This window comes from Myotis lucifugus, unplaced genomic scaffold (genome assembly GCF_000147115.1).
Source record: "Myotis lucifugus unplaced genomic scaffold, Myoluc2.0 scaffold_294, whole genome shotgun sequence".
NCBI lineage: Eukaryota > Metazoa > Chordata > Mammalia > Chiroptera > Vespertilionidae > Myotis > Myotis lucifugus.
This window is the reverse complement of record NW_005871342.1, coordinates 672,630-695,166: the sequence shown is the minus strand read 5'-3', so window position 1 is coordinate 695,166 and position 22,537 is coordinate 672,630. Positions and strand designations below refer to the sequence as shown.

Sequence of the window (22,537 nt, the reverse complement as noted above, 5' to 3'; positions counted from 1 at the left end):
AGAGTTGTCCATTCATCTAATTTGTCTAACTTATTGGGACATGTAGAGTTGTTCATAATATTGCTTCTAAATTCTTTGTAATTTTTATAGAGTAAAAGTAATATTTATTTATTTTTGATTTTGGCAACATGTGGGTTCCCTCTCTCTCTCTCTCTCTCTCTCTCTGAAGGTTGTCAGGTTGCTGATCTATTCATATAACCAACTTTTAATTTCACTGATTTTTTTTCTATTTTCTGTTTCATTGCTTTCTGTTCTTATTTTTCTTGTTCCTTTTTTTCTACTTAATTTGTTTTGGTTTCTTCTTACATTTTCTGGTTTATTAAGGGGGGAAAATAGAGTTTTTTTTTAATTGAATTTCTGGGGTGACAATTATTCACAAAACCATACAGGTTTCAAGTATATAACTCAATAAAATTGTGTGCCCCTTGCCCAAAGTAATCTCTTTCCATCCCCAGTTTTCTCCCCTTTGCCCACATCTGCCTACCCCCAGCCCCCTTTTCCTCTGGTCTTCATCATACTGTTGTCTGTGTCAAACTCCAAAACCCCTCCCTGCTGACAGCTGTCAATCTATTTCATGTATCTGTGCCTTTGTTTCTATTTTGTTCATCACTTTATTTTGATTCCACATGTAATGATATAGTATTTGTTTTTCTCTGACTGGCTTATTTCACTTAGCACAATAATCTCCAGGTCCTTCCATGCTGTCGCAAAACGTAAAATTTACTTCTTTTTTATGGCTAAGTAGTATTCCACTGTATAAATACACCACCATTTTAAAAAATCTTTTTATTGATTTTAGAGAGAGAAGAAGGGAAAGGGAGATATAGAAATATCGATGATCAGCTGCCTCTTGCACACTCCCTACTGGGGATTAAGCCTGCAGCCCAGGAATGTGACTTGGCCAGAAATCGAACTGGTAACCCCTCGGTGATTGGGAGCACGCTCAACCACCTGAGCCACACCAGCTGGGCCACAATTTTTTTATCCACTCATCTACTTGTGGGTACTTGAGCTGCTTCCAGATCTTGGCTATTGTAAATAATGCTGCTGTGAACATGGGTGTGCATATATTCTTTTTAATTGGTTGCCTTCCGTATGTGCCCTGACTGACTGGGAATCGAACCTGCAACCTTTTGTTGTAAGAAATGGTAAAGGGCCTTCTTTCAAATGCAGAAGAAATAGAAAAAGAGAGGAACATAGGTATAAGGAATAAGATGGCAATAAATAAGTATCTATCAATAATAACCTTATCCCTGGCTGTATGGCTCAGTTGGTTGGAGCGTCCACCTATGACCCAGTAGGTCGAGGTTCGATTCCCGGTCAGGGTACAAGCAGTGGTTGCGGCTCGATCCCCAGTTGGGGGGGGCGGTGCTGAAGGCAGCCGATCAATGATTCTTTCTCATCATTGATGTTTCTATCTCTCTCTCTTCCTCACCCTTCCTTTCTGAAAACAATAAAAATATATTTTAAAAAATTAAAAAAGAACAAACAGATGTTTGTTGTAACCAGTATTAATCTACCTGTCTGGAGCTACCACGCTATCCACTGTTTGTGGCTGTGTCTGCTGGGCCTGGGCGTGCATGGGAGGGGCCATTCTGTGTAGAGCTGAGGGCAGATCTGTAGAAGGTCTGAGGCTCCCTGATGTCTTCCTCCATTTGTCACTACTTTGTCTCCCACTGAGGGTGCCTGGTGTTCCTCCAGAGACTTCCAAAGAAAGACTGTAGTGTGGGCCCAGGTAGGCCGCCACCCACAGACCCTTCCACAGTTTGGGAGCTCTATAGTCGCTGATCAGTGTAAGGAGGACAGGGCTAGTGGGTCCCCTATTTGGTGCTGAAGGGAAAATGTCCCCTACTCCAGAGCCATACCACTCAGTCTGCCAGTCTCCAACTCTTGCTCCCCTGGGAAGAGGGAACCACAGATTCAGTCAGCTATCCCCTGTGCAAGAGGAAGCTCTGCTGGGCAGAGCCACCGGGGCTTGGGAGGATATATCAGAAGAGTCTCCCATTGGGAGGATTGCCCGTGGAGCCTGCAGCAGGGGGGCAAGCATTTTGTCCAGGTTCCAGACAACAGCCTCCTAGGGAGACATACTCCTGATGTCCCAGCTTTGTGAAACACTCCCTTCTTTTCGCCCACCCGTCTGGTTCCTGGACAGAAGTCTCCTTAAGAGCCCTGCTCCAAAAGTCCCAGCTCCACCTGGAGCATTCAATCCTCCCATGGGACATAACTCAGCAGCCAGGACCCCAGGAGGGGAAGGGAAGGCCAAGTGATTCAGCAGGTGGTGGGGAGGGCACCAGGTATGTGTCAGAAGTGGGGACGACTGGCCCCTGTTCCAAAGCTACACAGTTCAGTCACTGTCTGAGTCTCTGTCAAGACCTTCTCCAGAAAAAGAGCTCCCAAAGGTCCCTGAGGTGTGCAGCCAGCTCTGCTGCTGTGCTTGAGACCCAGCCATTTTTACTCGTGTTTTAGTCACCTTCCCCCCATCTCCCTCCCTCCCACAGCTGACTATGGGTGACTGAAACTGCGAAAAGAGAAACTACAGACAAGGGAAGGACTACTGTAGCTTTGGCTCAAATTAACTAAAATGACTACATGCACTGTGTTATACTAAGAAAAACGATGAAATCTATTTACTATCTGCGATTGTAATGTTGCAGTCATTTTATGTCATTTTTATTGTTGTTGCAAATGTATATGGCTAAAATTTTTGGAAAGGGAATTGTGTCTTAAGCATTTGTTGTTATTGAAGTTTGAAAACATGTTGTTTATAAAATATTTATTCTATTAATAGTTTAATAAGGTTCAGTTATTCAGTATTTAAGGAAAACTAAAGTAACAATTAGGAAACAAAAAAACCCTCAGCATTTAAAAAATACCCTATATATTCTTTTCTAAATTATAACCCATACTAGAGGCCCGGTGCATGAAATTCATGTCCCCTCAGCCCAGCCTGAGCCCTCTCAGGGGATGTTCAACTGACAGCTTAGCGCTGCTGCTGAGGCAGGAGAGGCTCCTGCCACTGCCACTGCCACCGCCACTGCGGTAGCCAGCTGTGAGCCCAGCTTCTGGCTGAGTGGCGCTCCCCCTGTGGGAGCGCACTGACCACCAGGGGGCAGCTCCTGCATTGAGCAGCTTCCCCTGGTGGTCAGTGCGCATCATAATGAGGAACGGTCATTCCTCCTTTCTATTTGCATATTAGCCTTTATTATATAGGATACCATATAACGAGGTATGAGACCTAAGAAGTATTTTATAATGTTTGCTTAATTATGTTAGAGTTCTTATGTAATAATTGAGGGAAGGTTAGGAGTGCTGTTAGTGGCAAGTTGCTTAGAAAATATATGGAATTGTAATATTTCCTAAGATTGCCTGTAGAAACTGGGGCTGTTTCTTGTTTGCTAACTATATGGCCCTAAGTAAGTCTTGCATTGTGATCATCTTGACATCTCTTTCAAACTGTGAAGTGGCTACTAATACCTTAATTGCCTGAAGGACAGTACTATTTTTTGAGGTCCCTTCTAGTTTTAAAAGCAATGATTGTTCTATTTTTTAATTGTTTATAATTAAAATAATAGCCTCACACAGATTGTCAAACTGCAGCGGGAAGGCCGGGGAGGGTTGGGGGGCAGGAGGGAGGGGGTTAAGAGATCAACTGAAGGGCTTGTATGCATGCATATGAGCATAACCAATGGACGTAAGACACTGGGGGGTAGGGGAAGCCGGGGTATTGTCAAGGGCGGGGGGGGGGGGAAAGGACACATATGTAATACCCTTTGTAATGCTTTAAGCAATAAAAAATAAATAAATAAATAAATAAAAATTGTTTATAATTAAAATAATAAATTCTTGAGAATTTTAAAAGCCAGTGTTATATTTCTTTATTCAGTAATGAAACTTTGATGATTAAGTTATGAATAAGCCAGTAGTAAATTCAGAAGTTAATAGTAGTTCTAGCAGTGAGAATTCACGTTCCGTGATGTAAAGAAAATATTTCATAAATTTGAAATCAATTATGCAATATTTTTCTCCCAATTATTATGCTTTATACATGTACTATATTTCACATTAACTAATACAAAACAGTATTTTTTTCCAAATGTAGAGTTTTGGTTACAGAGCAAAAAAAAACTATGTGGTGTTCATTTTTATTTTCCTCTCTTCTAGACATTCCAACTGTTCTGTGCTAGGAGAATTGGTTATACTTTTTATCAGTTTCAATGTCTTAATTCTTTGGAAGTCCCCATTACTTAATTAACATCACTTAGAATTAAAAAACCCTTTCTTTAACTGTCTTTAAGTCACTTAATTGCTTAAGTTGCTTGGGGAAATTATATGAGCTATTTTGGGTCATTTATATTTGGGGAGTGTAGTGTATATAATCTCAAGAAAGTGTTAACCCTCACCATAGATAGTAAAATATTATTGATTACACTCTCATATTTGAAATAAAAACCTGCCTGAGTCAGACTGGATTGTGGGACATAAGGGGGGGGAAAGGGAAAGGAAGAAGATATTTGCTTCTAAAGATATTTAATGACTAAGGTTATGAAAACAAGGAAGAACTGAGTAGAGTGTTACCTTTGTCTTCTGCTTCTAGTGTTGTGCAAAATCAGCAACATGTGATATAATGTATGGAAATCATACTATATATTTTTCTAAAATTTACTCAATTGTACATCAATATTATCTAGTTAATTCCTTACCCATTGTTGACACATGTCTCATATAACACCGTCTTTGAATTTTCTTTCTTTATTCGTTTAGTCTCAAAGCTCTGTCATATTCCATTTTCTTTCACCTTATTTTATCTGAATTACATCAGTGCTAGGTCATCATTTTCTTGAGAATTATTTTATTGATATGTTTTTCTCTGTTGATTATGTGTAAAGGAGGTTTCACAAATGCATATACAAATAGAATTCTCAGTCTTCTTGCTTTATTTTTAGTTTTTCTTATTCTTTTAGACAGTTTGTTTTAAATTTTCTGAATTCTGCTAAAAATAGTTTCTAAAATAAAAGACCCATATTATGGCATTAGAACTTTCCAATTAAAGGAAAAATATTAATTTTGAAAGGTTCAGATTAGTACATTGTTCTGTCCTCTCCTAGGTGAGCATATTTTATGGAGTCTCCAGAATATTGTATTGCCTGTGTTATAAATAGATAAGGTGCTTTTGTTTTTTATTTTGTGCATATACATGCATGTGTCTACAAAAGGAATACTTGTGCAGTTAATGACTTTTGCTTTAATATTTTTTATAGTGTTTAATTCTGGGGATATTTGTCATTGCACGTTAAGACCTCATCTTAAAGGTACATAAAGTATTAACTTAAAAGGTTCTTTTAAAGATTTAGAATATGATGTACTTAATTTCTATTTATTGGTCTGATTCCAGTATAGAAGCAGAGGCACATATCTGAGACAGTCTCAATGTCATTTGGGATTTTTTTTAATTTAATGAATTTAAATGTGCTGATTTTTATCCAGCATAACAACCACTTAGCATTTCTTGGATAACATAAAACTTGAAAACTATATACAGCTCACTACCAGTTTTAAAATGTGTAACCTCAAATCATTCCAAAATATTTTAAGACAAATTTGACAAAGCCTTTATTTTGTGAATAGCATGGAAATCTTTATAGGTTTTAAAGTAATTTTAGAATTAGTTACAGATGATTTAAAGTTTGTTATTTTTTCTTGGGGGCAACATTTTTTAAGTCTGAAAACAGGCAGATTATCATAGTACTGACCACATATCATGCAGTTCTAGTTGTTTCCACTCAAGTTATTATGGACTACTTTATAGCTAGATTTATTATCTAAGTCTCAAGTTAAAAGTTTCTGAATTTAATTTTATTAACTATAATTGGTCAAGACATTTTGAATATTTAAACTCATGAGGGTCTACCTTGTAGTATTCATTAAGTATCACCTTTCATGACACAAATGCATATTTAGATTTCTTTAATATATACATTTATAGTATGATCCTCTTAGTATTGCACTTAAGCTTTGTTGTTGTTGTTGTGTGTATGTGTTTTCTTTTTGTGTGTGTGTACCTGGAAAAATAGCATAATGTAGTATACCAGAGCGTATACTACATTAAAAAATAGCATGTGATCCTGGTTCTAATCTGTGTTGGCATGTTTAACACTATAGTGTTTATCATTGGGAGTGACACGGTGGACAGTGGATTGTGGCTATTTTATTACTTTTATCTTTTATATATTACTAGGGGCCCAATATACCAGTTCGTGCACCTTGAAAGGAACTGGGCCATGAGGCTGCGGTGGGTACAGGGGAAAGTCTCAGCCCATCCTCTGCGGTGTGAGCGGTGGCTCTGGCTGCAGGTGGGAGGGGGCAGCAGGTGCGAACGCCAGGCGGGACTGTGGTGCGTGGGAGCAAAGAATTTTCAGTAACCAAACGAGGCTCGCCCCGATGACGACTAGCACCCTGCCTTGGTCTGGCATCCCCACTCACCTGCTGCACCATCCTGCCATGGCCAATGCCCGCCATGTTCTGTGCTCTGCTGCCTGCTGCTGATACCCCCCTGGTGGTCAGCGCACCTCATAGCTACCGGTTGTTCAGTTGTTCCGCCGTTCAGTCTATTTGCATATTAGCCTTTTATTATATAGGATATTTTCAAAATTATCTTTAGTGAGGTAGTAGTACCTCTCTAATTAGAAAGTAAATAAGTATTTTCATTTGTTTTAAAATAATTGAGCTACTTACTTAAAAAGAAGTCTGTACTGTGCAGTCTATACTGACAGGTAGTGGTAGAATTGCAAAGAAAAAAATGAAAGTTATAAGGAACATATTTTCCATCAAATTGGCATTCCAGTAATAAATATTTATAAATATTTGAAGCTGAGTACACTTTTAAGAATTATTTCACAAAGTACTTTCTCTCTAGCTACAATAAAAAATGGTTTTATCTTACAAATTTATATTAAACTCTGATAAATAAATAAAAGGATATAGTATAGAAAAGGAATTTTGTTCTTAATCCTAAACTTTATGAATGTTTATACTTTTATCAAGTGTATTTTACATAAAAATGACATTATACATGAGAATCACCAAGGAAAGGTACTGAAATGTTTCTTGGGTCTTACCACCAGAGATACTGATTAAATAGATCTGAAGTAGCAACCCAGAATCTGTATTTTAAGTAAGCACTCACATGATTCTGTTCCAGGTGGTCCAGCAGAGCATATTATATTGTTTATTCTTTTCTTTTCTCATTCCACAGCCAGATTTTTTGATCACCTTCAATCACTGCAAAGATTATTGCATTTTTCTAACTTAACACACTCTCTGTGGTCTCTAAAGTATAGTGCGTACATCCCTAGCAGTTGCACAATATAACCCACTAGGATGAGGGAAGACGAAGTTAGAACTTCTATTTATATTTCTATCTCATTTCCTTCATTTCTATTTCTGTATGTTTTATAATGTATGTAATTATTGATGTAATAGTATATTATAATAAATACAAATGTAAACAATTTTAGACGGTAACAATATAGCATGCAAATTGTTTACCACATTACTCTCTGGTATACTACATTATTAATTTTTTAGATATTAACATTTTACCGTTTATTTTCTATTTTTCTTAATGTATTTTTATTGATTTCAGAGAGGAAGAGAGAGAGAGAGAGAGAGAGAGAGAGAGAGAGAGAGAGAGATGAGAGAGAATCATTGATTGGCTGCCTCCTGCATGTCCCAGGCTGGGGATTGAGCCTGCAACGTAGGCATGTGCCCGTGCCCTGACCAAGAATCGAACCGTGACCTCCTGGTTCATAGGTAGATTCTCAACCACTGAGCCATGCTGGTCGGACTACTATATTCTTTTTTAATTATGCCTTATTGAATGTTTTATAATTCAAATTTAGATAATAGACAACTTACTATCTAGTGACAGTTAACAACGTTTATGTATGTGTGCTTCTTTATCAGGTGATGCTTTTCCTTGGACTATTAGCTTGCATCATTTCAGCGTATATACCCTTTTTGGAAAACAAGTGACACTTTGCCTAGTGGATCCTATGGGTTGTACCTCTACTCTAGCCGTGACATCTCAAAAACTACTCGCAACAGCACCTGATGCAAGACATTCATTTGTTGTCTGCCTCCATGTTGACCTAGAGTCGATTGAGATAAAATGCTCAAATCCCCAGGTTGGTACATTTGATTTATGAAAAGAAATGTAAAATAATGTGATTTAAGAACAATTGTTATCCATTTTGTTGCAGAGTTTCTCTTCTATTAAGCATCCTAAATTTATTTTTAACAAGGCCATCAAGATTAGAATGGTTAGATTAAGAATTTCTTTGACGCTCTCTCAAGTTTTGTTATTTAAACTCTTAAAAATGTAATGGTGGCTGCATAAATGCATCTTTTGGCTGATGGAATAAAATCAGTTGCAGATGTAAAGTTTTTAAATACTGATGAACTACTTTACCATCAGACTGGAGGAGTCTGTTGAAGTGATCAAATGTAATTTTCACCCAGATTACCATTCAGAACTTCTTTTGCTCAATATATAATATATTTTTTAAAAAGCACTGTTTACTATTTTTAAAGGTATTTTGTTATTCTCATAACATTAGTTGATATAGGCCAAACATATTGTATTCTACGGTTTTATAATTTGGTTTCTATTTTAATCACCTAGGTTTGTGCAAATTATTAATTGCATAGAATTTAATATTTGTGGGTTTTTTTTTTACCTCAAGCAGACTATAGTATATTTTTGTATAGCTTTTCAGTGTTGAATTCTATTTGGAATATTATTTTTAAATGAATACTTTTTAGAATATTACTAGATCTGATATTGAAAATCTGTTTATCCCAGCATTAGTGGTTTTAAGCCAGTTTTAAAAGTATGTTTTTAAAGTGGGCTCAGCTATAACTCTGTGTTTTATAAAGCCTCCTTTCTAATACCATCCTCTACCCCCATACTGTATATTATACAGTTTGGTTTAATTTTCATTTGTGCATGTTGTAAACATTGGACCTGCTATATATTGGTGATGGCCTTATTAAAATGCAAATAATTGACATTCTATTATGACCCACAGTGATATAGGAGAGAATAATTATGAAATGACTTACTCTTTCATAGATTATTCCCTGAATGCTATTGCTGATATTTGCTTAAAAACATTTCCAAGAGGAAGATAAATTATTATGGATGAATTGTGTCCATCCCAAAAGACATGTTGAATTCCTAACCCCCATTATTTAAGTAGTAGAGGCCCGGTGCACGAAATTCATGCACGGGTACTGTTCCTAGGCCTGGCTGGTGATCAGGGACTATCAGAACCTTCTGGCTGCTGGCCAGGGCCTTCCTTCGTTCCACGCTGCCTCCTGGTGGTCAGCACACATCATAGCGAGCGATCGAACTCCCGAGGGGACACTTTGCATCTTGGTCTTATATATATATAGACCTTATCTGGTAATAGGGTCATTATAGAAATAATCAAGTTAAAATGAGGTCATAGGGTAAGCCCTAATCCAATGTGATTGATTTCCTTATAAAAATGGGAAATTTGGATGAAGACACACACAGGGGAGAGTCAATGTAAAGACACCTGGGGAGAGTGCCATGTGCAAATATTGGATTAATTAAGTTGCAAGCCAAAGAATTCAAGGATTGCTGGCTACCACCAGAAGCAAGGAAGAGAGAAATCAATTCTGCTGTCTCAGAGGGAGGGTGGCCTACTAAACCTTGATTAGGTACTCTTTCCTCCAAAATTATGGAACAAAAAATTCCTGTTGTTTTAAGTTGTGCCCTGCATATGACAGAAGAAAGAATCACTGAACTTGAACATGGAGCATAGAAAATACTGAAGTTGAAAAACATGCAAAAATACAATCAGGTGGAGCCAGAGCCAATAGATTAGTTAAAATGTAATACTGCCCTGCCCAGTGTGACTCAGTTGGTTTAGGCGTTGTCCCGTGCACCAAAAGGTTGCTGGTTCAATTCCCAGTCAAGGCACATGCCCAGGTTTGGGGCTCGATCCCTGATAGGGGACTTGCAGGAGGCAGCTGATCAATGTTGTGCTCTCATTTTTTCTCTCTCTGTGTCTCCTTCTCCCTTCCTCTCTCTCAAAAATTTTTTTTAATCTTTTAAAAATAATAAAATAAAATGAAACACTAAAAAATATTCCAATTTAATGAAGTCAAGAAGTGGTAATAGAGTTACAAAAACAGGATAGAAACAAAAAAAATAATTTGTAGGGGCTGAACCAACTTAATCAATGAACACATTAAATGTTAATGATCTTCACTAGGAGAGTTTACACCAGGAGTTTGCAACTAAGGTCTGCAAGGCCAAGTTGGGGATAACATTTTTTACATATTGTCAAGGCTGCTGTGATGCTACAACTGCCGAAGTAAGTAGCAGGAAAGGATAATATGGCTCACAAGGCCTATAATGTTTACTGTCTGACCCTTTACAGAAAAAGCTGTTGACCCTGATCCAGCTACCCCCATTAAAAGGCAAAGATTTATAGAGGGGGGAGAAAAGCAAGACTACTGCAGAGAGATATTTGAAATACAAAGAAACAATATAAATAAATGCATAGGAAAAAGATACCATTCAAAGAGCATAAAAGTGCTTGACTTGCTTTTTTTATTTTTCCAATGAAATAGACATATAAAAAGAATATTAACAGAGGTTAAGAGGGTATGAAACAAAAAAGGGACAGAATTAATGGAAACATAATATTCAATCAGAGTATGGCATTTTTATACAATTTCTGTCAGTGATTATAAAACAACTGGATGAAAAATAAGTAATTGGAGATATATAAGATATGAAAAAGATATACTACCACAGTCATATTAGGATATTTTTATAACATCTTTCTCAGTATTTTATAAAGCCACTAGATAAAAACAAATAAACAATTGGAGATATAAGAAATATGAAGAATACTAAGAACTCGCCTTCATCTAATTGACATTTACAGAACACCATATCAAACAACTGTGGAATCACTTTTTTTTCAGGTGTACAGTATGGTTTCATTATGCTTATTTAAGAGGATCAAGATTAATATATTATCTAACCATAGTCAAATTATATTAGAAATAATAATAAATTATCTGGACATTAAACAACATGTTTAAAATAATCTATGAATCAAAGACAAAATCACTTGGAAATTAGAAAGTATTTTGATGGAATGACAATGAAAAAGTGAATACAGCTAAAGCAGTGTTTTCAGGAAAGCATAATTTTAAATAATTATATTAGAAAGGAAGAAAGAGCTTAAATCATCCACTTAAGATTTCAGTTTAGGAAGCTAAGAAAATAAGAAGGTAAACCCAAAGTAATTAAAATAATGAAAATAATAAAGAGCAGAAGTGAGTGAAACAGTATAAAGAGTCAATATAAACCACCAATATCAGGAAAGAAGGGGGAGGTTATCACCACTGATTCTATAGACATTAAAAGCATAGTAAGAGACAAAGGGGCAACTCTATGCTGACAAATGCAAAATTTAGGTGAAATAAAATTTTTTATTGAAGAACTGTAGAAAAATGATACAAGAAGAAATAGAAAATCTGAATACCATACCCCTATGTATCTTTTTAAAGCTATTGAATGTGGCCCTAACCACCTAGCTCAGTTGGTTAGAGTGTCATCCCGATACACCAAGGTTGAGGGATTGATCCCCATTCAGGGTACACACAAGAAGCAACTAGTGAATGCATAAATAAGTAGAACAACAAATAGATGTTTCTCTGTCTCTCTCCCTTCCTTCTCTCTAAAAATACATATACATACATACATACATACATACATACAATGGAGAATAATTATATGATAATCTCAATAGATACATGTAAAACATTTGATGAAATTTACCACCTATTTCTGATAAAAAAAACTCAGTAAATTACAAGTATTAGATTACCTTTTCAAACCAATAAAGAACATATATGATAAATCATATATAATACTTAGTTGTAAAATACTGAATTGTTTTCCACTGAGTTCAGGAAAATGCCCTGGATAACTGCTTTTACTGTAACCCTGTTCTGTATCATACTGAACCTCTTAGCCACTGCAATAAACCAAGCAAAAGAAATCAAAGGCATAAAAATAAGAAAAGTAAAACTTTTGCTAGTTGCATATGACAAAATATAGGATGGGATAAAAGTAGGTTTATCGTTGTGAGTCGCGAAAACATTTTATTCTTGTATTATTATTTATTAATTATTGTATTATTTTCTATACAAACAATTGTAAACTTACTTTTGCCCAACACTGTATTTTACAGAAAATCCCAGAGGACTCTAAGAGACTATTACTAGAACTAATAAAAATGTTTATCAGTGTTGGAAGAGACAAGATTTATATATAAAAATCAATTGTAGTTTTTATGTAGCAAACAGTTAGAAAATAGAAGGGATCATTTGCATTTACATTGGTGCCAAGAAACATGAACAAATGAATCTAACAGAGATGTTCAAGATCTCTACCCTGAAAACCACACAGGATTGCTGGAGAGATATGCTGCTGGGTGACTCAAAGATATTGGGCATAATCAAGTTTAAACATTTTCTTGTTGAAAGACATATTAAGATAGCAATAAGCACATGTAGAGAATATAATTGAAACACTTTTATCAAACTGTTGTACAGAATATTTAAAGAATCCTTTTTACTCGATAAGTTGAAACAAATAATAATAATAAATAAAATAAGATGAAGACAATGGGGAAGGTATTTGAACAGACATTCACCATGTAAGGTAGGTAGGTTGAAAAGATGCACAACATGATTATTCATCATGGAAAAAGAAAGCATGAAGACATACCATATGCATCTTTTAGATTGGCTAAAATAAAAAAAGACTGAGTATTGTGAACCAACTTGAACACTTTTACATTTCTACTGCAGGTAGGAATATAAAAATTATAACAACTTTGGAGACAACTTCAAAATTCCTGAAAAACACACACACAAAAAAACCCCCCAACAACATGCACTTACCATTCAACCTAGCCTTTCCTCCCGAAGTAGTTCCACAGAGAAACAAAAATATATGTCCAGAAACTTGTACACAGAGGTATTTAGCAGCTTTGTCTGTGTAGCACAAAAATGAACACAAACCAAATGTTCATCAATAAGTGAATAATTAAAATATGGCCTCTACCTACAATGCAATACTACTCAGCCATAAAAACACTGAATTATTGATAAAATGAAATATCTTGGATGGATATCACAATTATTATGCTGAATGAAGGAAACCAGACCAAAAAGAGTATTTACTGAATAATTCCACTTATATAAAATGTTAGAATATTCAAAGTACTTCATTGTGACAGCAAGCAGGTTCCTTGTTATCTGGAGGCAGGGCAGGGAGCGGGAAGGAGGGAGTAATAGGAAAGTGGACTAATAAGAAGGACAGATTACAAAGGGATATGAAGAAACTTTTAGAGATAATATTTAAAAAGTATTCATATTTATCTGTAGTAGTAGCTTACTTCTTGTATGATCAGCAGCTAACTGCTACTTGAAATTGTCTCCCAGAGATCTTGTAATTTAGGGACTTAGGAAATATCATATAGCTTTGGGAGAATTATCCTACTCTACATGTTCTGGTTATCCATAGCCATCCTAGTTTAAAATAAATACTGTTACCATTATTGTTTTAGTCTAGAACTCCACTGTTACTAATCTTTAATATATATATATGTTTTTTTTTTTTTTTTGAGATAGTAATGTTGTGACTTGTATGGAATCCTATTAAATGTAATACTATTGCTCAAAAATAGAGTTCTGGGATATCCTCTTTAGATATTTACCTTGTTTGGAACTAAGCTTAGATTTTGTTGTTGCTTAAATATAAACCACTTCTAAGCAAAGTCATCAAATAGATACTAGCAGGGGTTTATGTTAGGCCGGTATTTTCTAATGTATCCTTCCTCTGTCCCTTTCTCCTGTAACCTGCCTCCCAGGGCATACTTGCTGCTGCTCCTCAAATACCAAGGACCTTTATTTGAGACTTAAACCAAGACTGAATAAACCTCATGCCTTGAGAATCCCTTTCACTCAGAATGCAATCATTCTTATTAATTCCACTTTATCTTCTTTTTAAAAAAATATATTTTTATTGATTTCAGAGAGGGAGAGAGAGATAGAAACATTAATGATGAAATAGAATCATCAGTCCGCTGCCTCCTGCATGGCCCACATTGGGGATGGAGCCCACAATCTGGGCATGTGCCCTGACCAGGAATCGAACCATAACCTCCTGGTTGGTAGGTTGATGTTGAACCACTGAGCCATGCCAGCCGGGCTATCTTCTTGATAATTCCTCACAAACCAACTTCTGTTAAAGTATTAACCATGTGCTATAACCAACATTGATCATAAGGTTTGGGGAAATTTAAGTGAGATATTTATGTTTAAAACTTGTAAATTCTATACTATATGAATGCCATTTTGTTAGTTTAGATCAATTCTGTTATGTGAGACCCTTCTCATAAATTGGTCTGAATATCCCTGGTGGAATGAAGTTGTATTCCTGATAGAATAGGAAGACACAGACTATAGCACTTTGAAGAATCAGTGTGTCCTCAAAGATTTAGTAAGGAGTCAATACTTTTTTATACCCTGGTGTGCCAGATTAATCAGAATTTTAATGATTAAACACGAGATTCCAAATAAACCTCTTCCTTGTGAGTGGTTACTTTAGCATATGCTTCCAGACTCCCCTCTGGATTCTGTCAAAATTACAAATGATGATTTGATTTTTTTTTCCACAAGTGAATTCAGCGAATATTTATTGAGCACTACATGTAAGCCAGAAATGAGGGAAACAAAGATGAATAAGATAAACACACGAGGAAGGCAATGCCTATACATTTCATAACCCAACTCTTGAAAGCCATAGATAATGAACAATCTTGAAAGTATCACGGGAAAAATGATACATTACAAACAAAAGAACCAAGATTTGATTTTTAGCTTACTTGCCCTAAGAAACCACAAGTCAGAAGAGCAACATTTTTAAATTGTGAAAAAAATATTTTAAATCTTTTCAACCAGAATTTTAAATAAATATAACTTTTATGAATGAAGTCTAAATATATTTTCCCATAAAAAAAATCAATCACCAGTAGATCTGAACTATAAGGAATCCTAAAGGAAGTCCTTCATGCTGAAGGGAAATGAAACCAGATGTTTGAGCATCTTTTCAAATGTTTATTGGCCATTGAGTTTGCTTTTTTGTGAGCTGGCAATTCATATTGTTTACATTAATTTGTATTTTCCTGATTACTAATAAGGTCGAGCAGTTTTTGAATGTTTATTGGCCAGTGAATTTGCTCTTTTATAAATTGATAATTTTTATCTTGTACCCAATTATTGTTACATTTCTTATTTTGAAGATCTTCCCTTATACTCTATAAATACAAACCCTGTATTGGTAATACACTTATTTGCCTTTAAACTTTATAAAATCTTTTGCCAAAAAATGTTTAATCTTTCTTAGTGAAATATATCTATGTCTCTTTATTTTCTGTGTATCCTACCTCACATAAATGTATTGTGGATCTGTAAAATACAAACATCCATATGTATATAGGATCCTAAAATTTTTCTTACTGTTTCTATTTTTTTCTTTTAAGATTAATGACTCAAACTTTTCTCATGAATGGTTGCTTATAAATCCATCTGCTTTTGTTTTTTGTGTTTTTTGTGAAGGACAGTACTTCTTGTCTTTTTTTTGTGTGCTCTGGACTTCTTTGAAAATCTGATAAAAGCTATGAGCTTTTCCCCCAGAACAATGTAAATACCTAACAGTAGCATTTGCATATATTATCAGAAGCTTTGTGGACTTTTGATTGTAGTCAGTGGATAAGCTTCTTGATTCCATTTCAGAGAAATAATTCCTACTTAAATACATATTATTCTTTTATTTATCCATTAGAGTGACATCGTGTTGACCCTTATACATTAATTAATTTGGTTGATTATTGCCAAGACACAGAGGCCTCAAGTAATTTATATACTTAAAAGAGTAGTGTTGGTTGTATATATAGGGCAGGCCCAGAGAAAATTCATTGTTATATCAGACATTGTTGTAGTTCTTTATATCAACTATAGAGACCTAAACTACTGTGTCAGTTCCTGGAACTCATTGCCATTCAAGAGCCTTGGACACAGTAAATATATAACTTAGTTGATTAATCAGATTTTTTTCCCCCTAGGGATGATTTCTGTCAAGTAGTCCCTTCATCTTAACTGTTTTACCAAAGTTATACAATTCCCTTCAATCTTTTTAGACACTAGTCTCTCAGACCTTAAAATTTGTGTTCATCCCAAAATTAAATAAGCCTATAGAAATCTCTATAATTTCAATTTTCCCTCTGCCAATAAAATGCTATTATTTTCTCTTCCTATATAGCATTCCTAGGAACAAAACTATCTTTGCATTTTTGGATTTAAAAGTATGTGGAACTAGAGAAAGAATGGGTTTTATTCTTCTTTCCTCTCCATTTACTCATAGTCTTATTGCTTTAATCTATGTTCAGTTTTCACCAGAATAATGGAATTAAGCATTACTGTCTAAGAACACACTCATGAGTTCAGACAAACCTGGATTTGTATTCTTGTACCACTTACTCATTTGTGATTTCTCTGATCCCCCGATTTTCATTTTTATATTTTAAAGAAAATTAGATACGGGAAACTATAATGTGTAAGTGTAATGCTCTATATGAAAAAGGTATTTTTTTGGCAAAAATTTTTTCTTTCGAAACTAAGTTTCTAAAAAAATTATTTTAAAAAATATGTATTGTTGAAAATATTACATATGTCCTCCTTTCCCCCCATTGACCCCTTCTAGCCCACCCCCACTCCAGGCCTTCACCACACTACTTTATGTATCCATGGGTTATGCATACAAGTTCTTTGTTTGATCTCTTCCTACCCACCACCACCTTAACGCTGAGGTTTTATGATTAGTAACAACCTGCATGCCAAATGAAATAGTCTTTCTCAATTCATATTCACTTAGAGCTCTCTGTGCTATTCAAAACGTATCAGTAATTGCTTATTGAAATTTCATTCCACTGGGTTCTACAGGACACCTACTACACAAGGCCACTCTACTAATTCCAGCAAACATAGTAGCTCTACCTAATACATAGAAACACATACAGGGAAGCAACCAAAATGCAGAGACAAAGAAAGATATCAAAAAGGAAAGAAACGGAATCAAGCAAACTATAGAGTTCAAAATAATGGTTAATGAGAGCTTCAAGGAACTTAGTGAGACTTACAAGGATCTTAGAATTTCAAGACATGAAAAAGGACCAGTCAGGAATTGAAATAAAGAATAATTTACAGGGATTCAAGAATAGAGTAAAGGATTATGAGAATCAAATCGATGTGAAATATGAGGAAGTAAAAAAATCCAATCATAAGTGCAAAATAAAAAACAATGCAAAAAATATGAAAATAGTGTAAGAAGCCTCTGGGATAACATCAAGCATATGAATATTCGCATTATTGGGGTGACAGAAGGAGAAGAGAGAGAGCAAGATATTGAAAACTTATTTGAAGAAATAATGACAGAAAACTTTCCCTGGTAGAAGAAATAGACTTATAAGTCCAGGAAGCACAGAGAGTCCCATACAAGATGAACCCAAAGAGGCCCACACCAAGACACATAATAATTAAAATGCTAAGGGCTAAAGACAAAGAGAATCTTAAAAGCAGCAAGAGAAAAGCACTTACCTACAAGGGAGTGCCCATATGACTGTGAGCTGATTTTTCAACAGAAACTTTGCAGGCCACAGGCAGTGGCAAGAAATATTTAAAGTGATGAATAGCTAGGACCTGCAAACAAGATTACTCTACCCAGCAAAGCTATCATTTAGAATTGAAGATCAGATAAAGAGCTGAACAGATAAGAAAAAGCTAAAGGAGTTCACCACCACCAAACCAGTTTTACATGAAATGTTGAAGAGTATTCTTTAAGAAGAGGAAGAGGAGGAAGAAGAAAATGGCAATAAATGTATATCTATCAACAGTTGAATCTAAAAATCAAAATAAATAAGTCTAATGAACAAAATAAACTGGTGAATGAAATGGAATCATAGGCATGGAAACATGGAACAGACTGACAAATCTCCGAGGGAAAGGGGGAGGGGAGGCAGGAAGAGATTAACCAAAGATCTTATATGCACGTATGCATGACGTATGGACACAGACAATAGGGTGGTGAAAGCCTTGGGATGGGTCAGGAACTGGGTAGAGGGGGGCAATTGGGAGAAAAAAGGGGGACATCTGTAATACCCTCAACAATGAAGATTTTAAAAAAGTACGAGTAATTGCTTGTTGAAGTGTCATTCCTCTGTGGTTTCTATTGACATTGTGTACCCATGGTTTTTCTTCTTCCTGTCTACCTTTATGACAACTCTTCTATTAGACTCTACTAATATCCTGTAAGAGAAGTTCTTCCTAACTGAACAGGATTTTCCATTGCCCCTACATCATCATATGATGATCATTTGTTGCACTTGGCTTTTGCTCTTGCTGTTCTTTTGACGGGAATGGCTTTCTGCACCCACCTCAATCCTGTCTATCCACGAGGAATGGATCTCCTTGAGGCATATCCCAGCCTCTCTAATCCAGTTGTCTCCTTTCTGACTGGTCATAGATGAAATGAGAATCTGTATGTGAAATTAATTTTTAAACAATAAAATGTTACATTTTTGATATTGAGTTACTATTTGATACTCCGGATATTATTGATATTTAATTATTTTCATACATATCCCATATACTGCTGCCTCTCATGGTGCTCGTTTTAAAGAGATTTTGGGAAGTCTCAGTTCTGTGATAGCAACTCTCTCCTTTGAAAATAAAAATAGGTTTAAAGTTTGTGTCAGAGTTTGCTTGGTATGTTAAATACACAGTATCCTTTGTGACATTCATATACAATTATTTAATGGTAACTGTTACAATCAGAAGTAGTGACAATAAACTAGCATCTATCCCTTAAGTAAATAAACCTTATGCCCTTAGAAATATTTAGAACCTGTTTTATTTGGCTTATGCTTTCCTTATTTGTCAGTTCTAATTGTTTAAGGAAAAGTAAAATAATCATTTAAAAACATTGGGTTGCCATAAGATTGTTTCTTTTTAGAGAGAACTTATTCATGATAATGAAGGACGAAAGAATTTGAACTAAAATTTTAAGAGGTTTTCTGTAAGATCTCTAGCCATTAGATTATTTTTTTTTTAACAAAAAGAGCTATAACCTGAGATTTGAGACTTCATCACACAAAAAAGAGAAAACTGTAACCCAGTACTGTTTTATATCAAATAAGGATTGACAACAGTGTTTTTATGCATCTGTTCTGCCCACATAAGAAGCCAGCTTTATCATCTGGATGTGTCCTGGGGCTGAAACTTTTTATAAATATAAGAATTTTGCTTTTTTTTTTTTTTAATGGCAAGCAGAATATGGTATCCAGCTGTGGATTTGCTTATATATTGTGTTGGCATTTTTTCTCTGGGCTTATTTTATACAGTATATGGCAATATGTTGTCATACAAATTCCATGATTAATGCTTATTTATGAAATCTTGTGTAAATATCTTAGAACTTAGTCAAACAATGTGCAAGTTAAAACATTTTTTTCTCTGAATATTGGAATGACAAATCCTAGGGAAATAGTAGGTTGGATGGTTTATGTTCTTTATCTATAGAAAAGTCTCATATTTAACATTTTTCCTTTACTATTCTATTATTTTTTTCACTTTATTTTGCTGGGCAAGAAGTCCAGTTTCAGATATATTCCCCTGAGAAATAGAATTTAAATGTAGGAATCAAATAAGAATGTTAATTATTTCATAAAACACCAAATAATCATACTTACTAACATATATTTGATTTCTAAATTGATTCTGTTAAGAGGCATTTCTTTGTGTTTGCTTTATTCATATGTAAAAAGAATTCTGTCCTGGAATAATCTGTTATATTAGCATTATTATCATAGTAGCATTATTTTTCTACGAAAATGCTAAATTGCTTATAAAATATCCAATTGCTAATGAGGCAGATTTCAAGTGTGACTAAAATCATTATATCTGTTTTAAATTCAAATCACGATAAAATGCTGAAAATTATAAATTTTTATATCTGAATTTTTTCTTTGTATCTCTTATTAGAATCATAGTGTGGTGATAAAATATTCATGATAATACATAATAATTGCCTATCATAGATTATAGATCATGATCAGTGATACATTGATATATATTCTTGTTTTCCTGGACTTGTTTTAATTTTCTCACATTAAGTCAGTTGTGCCTGGAAGTTGAAAGACTGTTTTCTCTTTTCTTCTGCTCAGGTGCAGCTGCTGTATGAGCTAACTGACATTATGCGTAAAGTGTGGAATAAGATTCAGAAGAGAGGCAGCCTCAGTGCTTCAGCCTATCCAGAGACCATGGCTGGGCCTGTTCCTAGTTCCCCAGTGAGAAGCAGTGTGGGCACAGCTCCTCCAGACACCAGCACATGCAGCCCATCTGCTGACATTGGAACTACTACTGAGGTAAGTGTTTCTGAAGAATTCTGTTACCAAATGAAGGGTGATATATAGCACAGAGTTCCCTGTCAGGAATGAGAATGGAGATGACCTCACCTCTGTGGAAGCTGGCAGGTTCAGAGGCTCCTGAGGAGATGGTAGCAGTGGCTGTGCATTTACTGTTCCTTTTAGGTCCAAGTATTTTAATCAGTTTCAGTAGGGAGTGAGGTAGTGCAGGAAGTGGGGGTGCTGTGAAATGGTAGAAACCGAGACACAGTAAAGTTATGCTTTCTCAGAAGCATGGAAACTTAGAAGGTTAGTGAAAAGAGGCTCATGCTCCCCTTCCTGTACCCTCTCGTCCTCTACCCCTTTTTTGAACCAGGGTGGTATTGTTATCTTTAGATTGATGGTTTTCAATTCTGTCAGACCCATAGTCCTCTCCTTTCTTCGGATCATCTTAAAAGCCTTTCTTTTTTCTTTAATCCTCACTCTAGGATATGTTTTTGTTGATTTTAGAGAAAGAGGAAGGGAAAGAAAGAGAGTGAGAGGGAAACATTGATCAGTTGCCTCCAGTATGCACCCCTATGGGAGACAGGAACCACATCCCCAAAGGATGAGAAATGGCAAAACAAACAAACAAACAAAACTGAGTAAACTGGAATAAAAGGAAATTGAGGAAACGAATAGAAAGAAAATACAGAGAGCTAATGAGAGTAGAAGGGACAGGAAAAAAAAAGTGGTTCAAAGACAAAAGGGTCTCCGGTTAAATAAGTTTGGAAACTACATCATTCAATAAAGTTTAACTGTTTTCTTTACTGCGGGAGATTTTGTATTCTATCAATATTCAATCTCTAAGAAAGAATTAACTGCTTTTACCCTGGAAGGGATATGGCCCGTTGACTTCATATGGGCACATTTCTAGATTCTACACCTATGCTTCATGGGGGAGGAGGGGCTGCAATCCCATTACTTAGGTCTTATGTTTCTTTATCCCTGTTCATTCCAAATCTTAAGAAACATAAGACCTAAGTAATGGAATTGTTTGTTTGTTTGGCCATTTCTCATCCTTTGAGGAGTGTTACAAACAGGAGATTGGAGTAAGAGAGGAGAGAGAGGTTGGTGTTTTTCTTTCTTGTTCCCTCCCACTTTGGTGCCCATTATAGAAAACATCTATGCTATTTCTTCAGTCTGGTGAAGCATTAGGAGATTATCCCTTTTGCTGAAGAAGCAGCTCTTTTTGGCCCGAGGCCTAGGCAAAGGACTCCTTAACTCGGTCTCTAAGCCTTGTCTCCAGTCCCTGAATGCCATTGTGCAACCCCTAAACCCTTACCAAACTGACACTTCCACTTGCCACCATGGGCTCACTTCCCACTCGTTACCCTCATTACCATGACGTAGTGTTTCCTCTTTATTTCTGATACTTCGAGATTTGCGTTTACTTCTTTCAAGGTTGGCTATTGAATTAGTCAGAAAAAGATAGCATTTTTAAATCCAGCAGTATAAGAGCGTTTAATAAAAGGAAATAGGTGTTGACTGGGAAGGGAAACCACTGGAGGTAGTACAGTATCTGGATCTACTAGCACTGGGATGTTGTTGCTACCACTAGGCTAAAGCCAGGGAGGGAGAGGTTATCAGAACAGGGAATAAATACCCTGACTTCTTTCTCCTCCCTCATTTCTGTCTCCTGGCACTGTCCCTCATTAGTTGAAGCCAACCAGAAAGCAGAGGACAAGAGTACAGATATATATTCATACAGGTTACACTCCCAGACACAGAGGTTGGAAAATGGTGGAGAATAGGTCCCAGTGGTAGGCAAACTGCAGCTCGTGAGCCACATGTGGCTCTTTGGCCCCTTGAGTGTGGCTCTTCCTAAGCCTTAGGAGTACCCTAATTAATAACAATGTGCCTACCTATATAGTTTAAGTTTAAAAAATTTGGCTCTCAAAAAAAATTTCAATCGTTGTACT

The 22,537-nt window shown here is 35.7% G+C and overlaps 1 protein-coding gene across 1 annotated transcript in view; it reads left to right on the top strand.

Moving 5' to 3' along the window:
* The window catches only part of VPS13B (vacuolar protein sorting 13 homolog B), a 583,949-nt gene that overhangs the window by 250,896 nt on the left and 310,516 nt on the right, over positions 1-22,537 (top strand). The window contains exons 25-26 of the mRNA XM_023763624.1: positions 7,963-8,183; positions 20,397-20,597. Of these exons, the coding sequence (XP_023619392.1) occupies positions 7,963-8,183; positions 20,397-20,597 (422 nt within the window). The remainder of the gene's footprint in view (positions 1-7,962; positions 8,184-20,396; positions 20,598-22,537) is intronic.